At 45.2% G+C, this 9,310-nt stretch overlaps 1 protein-coding gene across 1 annotated transcript in view; it reads left to right on the top strand.

The window, feature by feature from the left end:
* The first annotated feature begins 449 nt into the window (after nt 1-449).
* The window catches only part of Agbl2 (ATP/GTP binding protein like 2), a 28,882-nt gene continuing 20,021 nt past the window's right edge, over nt 450-9,310 (top strand). The window contains exons 1-6 of the mRNA XM_029536574.1: nt 450-588; nt 775-872; nt 1,444-1,507; nt 5,921-6,055; nt 6,601-6,654; nt 8,116-8,301. Of these exons, the coding sequence (XP_029392434.1) occupies nt 837-872; nt 1,444-1,507; nt 5,921-6,055; nt 6,601-6,654; nt 8,116-8,301 (475 nt within the window). The 5' untranslated portion in view covers nt 450-588; nt 775-836. The remainder of the gene's footprint in view (nt 589-774; nt 873-1,443; nt 1,508-5,920; nt 6,056-6,600; nt 6,655-8,115; nt 8,302-9,310) is intronic.

Consider the following 9,310-nt stretch of genomic DNA (forward strand, 5'->3'; position numbering starts at 1 on the left):
CAGCAGGTGAGCTGAGGGACTGGGCCTGCGAAGGAGCATCCTAGCTGGCAGGGGACAAGCAGAGGATCCCAGGCAGGAAGGGGGCGAGGAGGGCGGGGAGGGGAAAGGAGGACAGGAAGGGGGAAGGAGGGCGAGGGGCGAGGAGCTTGGGGGCGGACAGGACTCCAGGCTGGCCTCTGCAGAAAGAGTGAGAGTGGAGGGGTGGGGGAGCTCCTGCAGCGTCCACCCGGCCTGGGGACCAGCTGCGGGGAAGGGGTAGCTAGCTAGGCAGCGCGGTGTCACCCCGCGGGCTCCAGTGGAAACTTCTGCTCCGCCCTTCCTTGGGCTTTCCTTTTGGCAGTCCACACGCCAAGGCAGGGCGCTCAGAACTGAACGTTTCCAGGGCTCTCGCTTCCGACCCCTGACCTTTCCTTTTCAACTGCTCTGAGGCGACTCTGCGCGTGCCCCCAACCCGGTTCCTATCCCTTTTCTGTGGCGTCCTGGTGTTGGGCATCTGTTCTCAGCGTAAGCTAAGCATGGGGCCAGCGAGGCTCCTGGTGAGTCTAGTGGACCAGGCGTGGGGACACGCAGAGCGCCCCAGCTCCTCAGGTGCGTGCTGGCAACCACCATCCTCTCCTTTAGTAAGAGTTTACCCTCTAGTGGTTGTGGGTGTGAAAGGGCGGAACCTGCAGATTTGGTGTTATTTGTTGGCGGTGGTGGTTGGTTAGGTTTCTTTTCACTTTTCCTACGGGGATTTGTAACTTCTGTGTAATCAGCTACCTGTTTGAAAATCAGGCAGATATTGCAGCTGGGTACGGTGCTACTAACTCGCCTACGTCATACTATGCGGCAGTAACATGTTCCCGGCGTTGGAAACAGAATTAAAGCAGGAGGTTGGTACACACTCTTTCCGATAACCAGAAACCCAGTCCGAGGTCAGAAGGTTCCCTGTGGTGGCATGCTGGTCCAGCTGGAGGTTTAGTTTGTAGTTGGCTTTTGGGGCGGCGGAAGGATGGGCTCTTTAGCCCAGGTTGGCAAGGAACTCACTCTGATGCCCAGACTATCCTTGAACTTGTGTTCTCCTACCTCTGCTTCCCTGGTGCTGGGATTACTAGCGTTCGCCACCAGACCTGTTGGAGATTATGATTCCCAAAATAGGATAATTCACTATTTGCCTGGCTTTCGCTTGTTTCGTTCCCGTGTCCTGTGCAGCATGTTTGGTGCTTTTGGTTAAGAAGTCAGTGTCAGCCGGGCATGGTGGTGCATGCCTTTAATCCCAGCACTTGGGAGGCGGAGGCAGGCGGATTTCTGAGTTCGAGGCCAGCCTGGTCTACAATGTGAGTTCCAGGACAGCCAGGGCTATACAGAGAAATCCTGTCTCGAAAAACCAAAAAAAAAAAAAAAAAAAAAGAAGTCAGTGTCATCTGAATGAATGCTCCGCTTGAGGTGCCTTTTCTTTCACAGACTCTTCCTGATCCCTATGAGGACTTTATTCACCATCACCTCCAGTATTATGGATACTTCAAAGGTAACACTTCCTTCTCTCCACCATCCGCGGGTTGAACAGTTGCATTTTCTGAAAGAACTGTTTGGCTAAGACTGGGATACTGTTTCTAGGTGATTAGTTAAAAAGTACTTCCTACTCCCAATTGAACTGAATCACCTCTGTCAAGGGACAGACTTACTAGATGCAAAAGCACAAATGTCTCTTCTAGGCTCTTTAGTTTATTGGCCTGTTTTTCTACTGATGCACTAATAAATTACCAGCTCTGAATTGCTCCACGACATTAAAGAAGAGTCCTTTCTACATGAGTAGTCCGACTGCTAAGGAACTCACTATCCTGTCTTAGCCTCTTGCACCATTATGTGCAGCTGTTATAGTCTTCATATCTGCACAGTTGTTTCCTATCACCTTGTTCTTCAAAAGTGTTTCACCTTTTCCTGCGTCTTTGCTTCTCTCCTTTTTTCTCTTTTGATTCTGGACATAGAACTTCTGTTTAATTCTGCTAAGCTGCATTTGAGTTCCCTTTATGTAAATTTTAAAATTAGTTTGTGACATTAAAAAATTTTAGGAACTGAGGTTGTAGCTCAGTGCTAGAACACTTATCTAACATTACCCAAGAGCTACATTCAATCCCCAGAACCTTGAAATCTTTTATTTGTTTTTATTTATTTACTTACTTACTTACTTATTGATGTGGGGGTGGGGGTCTTGAATCTTGAATGTACTATGTACCACATACTACCTTTTGTTTAAAGCAGAATTGTAGTTTATTAGGAGAAATGTTTTGGATTTTTTTAAGATTCATTTTTTAACTTTTAATTATGTATGTGCATGTAAATGTGTGTACCCACAGAAGCCAGAAGAGGGTGTGGAATCCCTTGGAGCTGGAGCTACAGTTGGCTGTGAACTATCCATTGCCCAACATTTTAATTTAAAAAATATTGGGGGCTGGAGAGATGGCTCAGAGGTTAAGAGTACTGTCTGCTCTTCCACAGATCCTTAGTTCAATTCCCAGCAATCACATGGTGACTTATTACTATCTATAATAAGCTCTGGTGCCCTCTTCTGGCCTGCAGGCATACATGCCGGCAGAATGCTGTATGTATAATAAATAAATAAATCTTTGGGGCTGCTTTGAGCACCAGCATCTTATAAATGGAGGCATGATAGCACCAGCCCTTGGGAGACAGACTCAGGAGGCTGGAAGTTCATGGTTATCCGCAATTGCACAGTAAGTTTGAAACCAGCCTGGTCTACATGAGATCCTCTTTCAAAGAGTAGGTAGGGATGAGGGTATGGTGAGGACATTGCTAATGGATTAAAGTGTTTGCTACTTACATGTGAAAACTGGAGTTTGGTTCTCCAGAAACCATCGTGAATGCTGGGTGGGCCAGCCACCCACCTGTAACCCCAGCACTGGAAGGCATAGACAGCAAGCTGTCGAGCAAGACTAGACACATCATCAAGCTCTGCATTTAATTGTGAACTCCTACCTCAGTGGATAGGGTAGAACAATCGAAGCTGAGTCCCAATGTCAACCCCATGCCTCCACTTGCATGTGCACACATGTGCATGCGTAGCTATACACTTGCAATACACGTGCAAGTTGAGGACCTCCTGGGCTACACAACAAAGTCAAGCTATCTAGACTTCTACCATGTTTAAAACACCATCTCAGCAAACAAACAACAAAACTTATTGCACTTGGATTAAATCTATAGATTAAATGAAATTTTATAAGAAATGATAAATTTTTGCCAGGCTTGGTGTTCTATGCCTTTAATCTCAGCATGGTCTACACAGTGAGTTTTGGGACAACCAAAGCTGTCCTGAATTTGTAGAGATCTGCATCCCGAGATAAATTTTCAGTAGCGGGTAATCTAAGATAGAGGTATGTTTCTTCTTTTGCTTAAATATTTAATGTCTCTTAATAAAACTTTTTGATTTTTTTAATTTTTAAATTTTTTTGTGGGTATGGGTTTGTTTTTGTTTGGTTTTTTTGAGACAGGGTTTCTTCTCTGTATAGCCCTGGCTGTCCTGGTGCTCACTTTGTAGACAAGGCTGACCTAGAACTCAGAATAACCTATCTGCGTCTGCCTCCCGAGTGCTGGGATTAAAGGCTTGGCTAACACCACCCAGGGGTGTATGTCTTTTATAACCTCAAGCTCATCCGCATTGATGCACCTCTTCCAGCAAGACCGTTCTTCCTAGTCCTTCCCAAGAAGTATCATAACATAGTCCAACACAGAAGCCTATGGGGACCTTTCTCATTCAAACCACCATACAAGTTAAAGGCCTTTAAAAATGATTTATTGTGTGTGTGTGTGCAAGAGAGAGAGAAAGAGAGAGAGAGAGCGCATGTACACAGGGTTTCTATTGCTGCAGTGAAACTCCATGACCAAAGTGCAATTTGGTTGGTCCTAGGTTTATAAGAAAGGAGGCTGAGCAAGCCGTAGGGAGCAAGCCAGTAAGCATCCTCCTCCACAGCCTCTGCATCAGCTCCTGCCTCCAAGTTCCTGTCCTGATTTTTTTTGACGAAGAACCATGATAAGAAAGTGTAAACCAGCCAGGCGTGGTGGCGCATACCTTTGATCCCAGCACTTGGGAGGCAGAGGCAGGTGGATTTCTGAGTTCAAGGCCAGCCTGGTCTACAGGGTGAGTTCAAGGACAGTCAGGGCTACACAGAGAAACCCTGTCACAAAAAAACAAAACCCAAAAAAAAGTCCACAGGCTTACCTAGAGACATTTTCCTAATTAGGTTCCCTCCTCTCTTTAGCTGAGCAATCTTGGCGTGTTTTCCTATGTTGTGTGGAAAGCCAGGATATGTTTTATAGAACCAGGTATGGTGAGGTGGGAGGGGTGCCTTAATGGCCCCATGCTGAGGCATCCCTTCCCCCTAAGGTACCAGCCATATGTCCAGTATAGTGTAGAGACATGGGAAGGGGAGTTGAGAAGGGAGTAGAGACAGAGAAAGACAGAGAGAGAAGAGAGAGGAGGAGAGGAGAGAGGGAGAAAGGGTCAGGGAGAGAGAAGGGACAGAGAGGGCAAGAGAGAGAGAAGAGGCCAAGCAGCCCCTTTTATAGTAAGCCAGGTCTACCTGGGGATAGCAGCCAGGTAACTGTTGGGCGGAGCTTGGAAGGAATGCCAACCCCCTGCATGTTTATATGTGTGCTATGTACATGCCTGGCGCCTTTAGAGGCCAGAAAAGTGTATCATATCTCCCTGGAATTTAAGTGACAGGTGGCTGTTAAGCCACCATGTGGGTGCTGGGAACTGAATGTGGGTCCTCAGAAAGAGCAGTAAGTTCTCAATCATCCTCAGCTGCAGTGTGTGTAGATGTGTGTGCTCACACACGATTATTTAAATGTGGTGGTCAGAGAACAACTTCCGGGAGTTGGTTCTCTCCTTCCACTGTGCTGGCCCCGAGGGTCCAGCTGGGGGGCTTGTTTGTGTGTTTGTTTGTGTGTTTGTATGTTTGTTTGTGTGTTGTGTTTGGTTTGGTTTGGTTTAGCCCTGGGTTATTTGATTTATTTTTGTTTGTTCAAGACAGAATTTCTCTGTGTAGCCCTGGCTGTCCTGGAACTCATTTTATAGACCAGGCTGGCCTCGAACTCAGAGATTTGCCTGTCTCTACCTCCCTAGTGCTGGGACTAAGGGTATGAGCCACAACACCTAGCAATTTTTTTTCCATTTGTGTTTTGTTCAGTTTTGTTTTAATTTTTCGAGACATGGTCATTTGTAACCCAGGTTAATAATCTTCACCACAATATATAGCTTTATTTTGATTGTTCGCTTTTGCAGTTCTAGGGTACACGCCTGGGCCTTGCTCATATTATCTACATATATTATTTGAGCTAGATCTACAAATCTTAGTGTTTGAAGGCAAAGTCTTTTTTTTTGTTGTTGTTGTTGTTTTTGTTTTTTGGTTTTTTTGTTTTGTTTTGTTTTGAGACAGGGTTTCTCTGTGTAGCCCTGGCTCTCCTGGAACTCACTTTGTAGACCAGGCTGGCCTCGAACTCAGAAATTCGCCTGTCTCTGCCTTCCAAGTGCTGGGATTAAAGGCAGACCTGTATTTTAAATTTAAAACAACTTTGGCCACATTTTGCTCGCACTCTGGTCCCTGCTCTCGCTTGGGTTTGGCTCTCCTTCCTCTTAGAGACACTGGATTTCTGCCTTCTAAGCCATTCATTCCGTTACACAGTGGTCTTAATCTTTACTCTCTTCTCTGATGGGAGATCACTCAAATGGGAGTGATTATTCTCCCTCTGCATACATTGGAATGTTGAGTGATCCTTTAAAAATGAGACCTGTTATTATAAAAAGCAATGGTAATAATAGTAGCGGTTTGAGTGGTCAGGATTTTAATATTGACCTCAGCACCAGAGACCCTGAACCAACCAACCGACAAGCAACTTGAACTAAACCACTTATTCTTAGGTCAGAAAAGCAGCCTGCCAAACTCAGGCGCTCATCAGCGCATTTGGAGGAATAGCTCTCGGTACACGTTGAATGGCTCTTTTGGAGAAAGAGATGGTTTCATCTCGGACAGCTTGGAAAAAGAGATGCTTCTATGTGAGTAACAGCCCCTCCTCCAGCTGCCTACCCCCACCCGGAAACTTATTGCCTTGAAAACTCCATGGAGATCAGCCTGCCTCCTCTGTCTCCCAAAAACTTCCCCCACTCTGCCCCAACAGTATTTTATTTTTATCATTTTAAGTGTGTGTGTGTGTGTGTGTGTGTGTGTGTGTGTGTGTGTGTGTGTGTGTGTGTGTTGTGTGGTCATATGCACATGAGTGCCCCGAAGACCAGGTTTGGGGATCCCTAGAACTAGAATTATGGGAGACTGTGAGCTCCCCTTTTGACTGGTGCTGGAAACTGAACCCCAGCCCACTACAAGATCAGCAAGCAGCCTTAATCCCCAAGCTGTCCCTCCAGCCTCTGGCTTTCTTTTAAATTCACTTTGCCATCTTTTAGGATGGTTATTGTCTCAGCCAGTAATTACTGGGTAAAGACCTATATAGAAATTTAGGGGCCCAGTGTGGGGATGAAAAGGACAAAGAGATGGGGGACAGTGGACAAAACAAATAAACACATGGTGCTCCCTTATTTCCCCCTAGGGCCTACCTGTTTATCTTCAACTGGACATGCTCAGATAGACGCTGTAAACAGAGGTACGGAACTTCAGATGAGTATAGCAGGACTCTGAAATTCAGTTGTTGGTTGCTGCACAATAAGTTCTGTTTTCAGTGTGTGAGTTTGCATGATGTATGCTCATACATGTTTTCGGGTGTGTATGCACACACTTAAAGGCCTGATGTCAATTCATGTATGTCTTTGGTTGTTGTATGAGATGCCTCTCAATCTTTTTTTTTTTTTTTTTACAGATTTATTTATTTATTTCATGTATATAAGTACCCTGTAGCAGTCTTCAGACACACCAGAAGAGGGCATCAGACCCCATTACAGATGGTTGTGAGCCACCTTGTGGTTGCTGGGATTTGAACTTGGGACCTCTGGAAGAGCAGTCAGTGCTCTTAACCTCTGAGCCATCTCTCCAGTCCTCAATCTTATTTTTTGAGACAAGGTCTTTCTTCCTGAACCTGGAATTCACTCATTTGGCCACGCTGCCCGGTCAGTGAGCATCAGGGGTTCCCTATTTCTGACCCACCCCTGGGGCTACAAACCTGCACCCTTATGCCTGTTTCTATGTGTCTGGCCTCTGAATTCACACCCTCATCCTTCCACAGCAAACAGTTGGTCAGCTGAGCCATCTCCCCAGCATGTGAGAATTTCTTTATCATTTTATTTTCTTTCCTTTCTTCTTCTCTGTTTCTGTCTGTCTGTCTGCTGTGTATATGTAACTAAAAGTTGCATTTACACAAGATGTGTGTGTGTGTGTGTGTGTGTGTGTGTGTGTGTGTATTTGTGTGTAGAGGCTGGAGAACAACATTGAGTGCCATTCTCAATGGTGCTCACAAGCGTATGTGACCGTGCCCAGCATTCCAGCAATCTCCCTGTTCAGGAGATTGAATTCAGGCCTGTGTGCTTCTTTCACTACAGTCACTGAAGGATTTTCGGTGCTTTCCCCGATAATGTTGATAGAATTGAAAGTCCGCACTGTCGAAAGATCTTGGACCTATTAATTTGCATTTTAAAATTTATATATAGCTGGGTGTTAATGACACATGCCTTTATTTCCATCACTCTATGTGAGTTCGAGGCCAGCCTGGTCTCCAGAGTGAGTTCCAGGACAGTCAGGGCTATACTGAGAAACTCTGTTTTGAAACAAACAAACAAACCAAAAAACAAAAAAACAAAATCTAGATAATGTAGAATTTTGACTTAATAGTTTATACTTTTTATTTGTTATTTTAAACAATCTATTTTTTTTAACCTTTTTTATTGGTGTTCTTACCTAGCCTGGAAATCTCTGTGTAGACCATGCTGACCTTGAACTCAGAGAAGTCTGCCTGTCTCTGCCTCCTAAGAGCTGGTATTAAACCTGTACACTCCTACACCCAGATTGCTAATGTCTTAGCACGGTGTTGAAAATGATGATTGTTAGATGAGAATAGCAAGTCCCTCGCGGTGGAAGAGAAGACTGCTCACGTATCTCCTCTCCCTCCTTGCAGACGCACTTCTGCTGAGCTCACCACTCCTTAGGAGCAGGCAGCTTATTTTTGATGAGCTGGATGAAGTAAACCCACGTCTTCGAGAACCCCGAGAACTCTTCTCATGTTTCTCTAGCAGAGGACTGCTGCAGGCTCCAAGATGGCCAATCGAATGTGAGGTCATCAAGGAAAACATTCATCACATTGGTAATAGGACGTGTGTGTGTGTGTTCCTGCTGTTTTATCTTACTTTATTACAAGGCTGTAGGGTTTAAGAGTCATGTGTGTGTACACAAGTACACATACATGTGTGCTGTGTGCATGTGGAAGACATGCCTCAGACATCATTTCTCAGGAGCCGTCTACCTTGACTTTTAAGACAGTGTCTCAGTGGGACCTACATGTCCAAAATTAGGCAAATGTGGCTATTTAGAGATCCATCTCTGTTCACCTTACAGGGCTGTATTTCCCAGCTGTTTACACACACACACACACACACACACACACACAAATTAAAGTATAAGAAATTAAATAGCCTACATCTGAACACAGGGAATCAGACTCAAGTCCTCGTGTTTGCACAGTAAACATTTTACCAATGGAGTGAACTCTCTAGCCCGTAGAATTTAGTCTTTCACTATGACATAGAAGACAAGACAGGGTCTGCATCTGTTAACCACTAAAGCATAAACTGTGCTTCTGAATTTAGGAATGGGAAGATAGCTTCTTAGAGGCCAAATGTGTAAATACTATGTCTGTTTTCCAGGCCTTTGTTCACTGGGGTTCTGTCACCGAGCGCCAGTTTCAACCTGTGGAGTTTCTTTTGTGATATAATTGGTCCTGTCTGTGAGCTCTTGGGATACAGTCTTCTTTTGTTTGTTTTTGTTTTACCAGATGGGTTTTCTCTGAACTCAGGCCTTTGTTCACTAGCCAGAGCTACAGTGTGAGACTCTGTCTGAGAAAAAAATGATGCAGAAGATTGTATACCAGTTGGGCCTTTAATCCCAGCACTTGGGAGGCAGAGGCAGTCAGGTCTTTGTGAGTTCAAGGCCAGCCTGGTCTACAGAGTGAATTCCAGGACAGCCAGGGCTCTCTAGAAAGTCACTGCCTCAAAAAAACAAATGAGAGCCGGGCGTGATGGCGCACACCTTTAATCCCAGCACTCGGGAGGCAGAGGCAGGCGGATTTCTGAGTTTGAGGCCAGCCTGGTCTACAA

This window comes from Mus pahari, chromosome 3 (genome assembly GCF_900095145.1).
Source record: "Mus pahari chromosome 3, PAHARI_EIJ_v1.1, whole genome shotgun sequence".
Taxonomy (NCBI): Eukaryota; Metazoa; Chordata; class Mammalia; order Rodentia; family Muridae; genus Mus; species Mus pahari.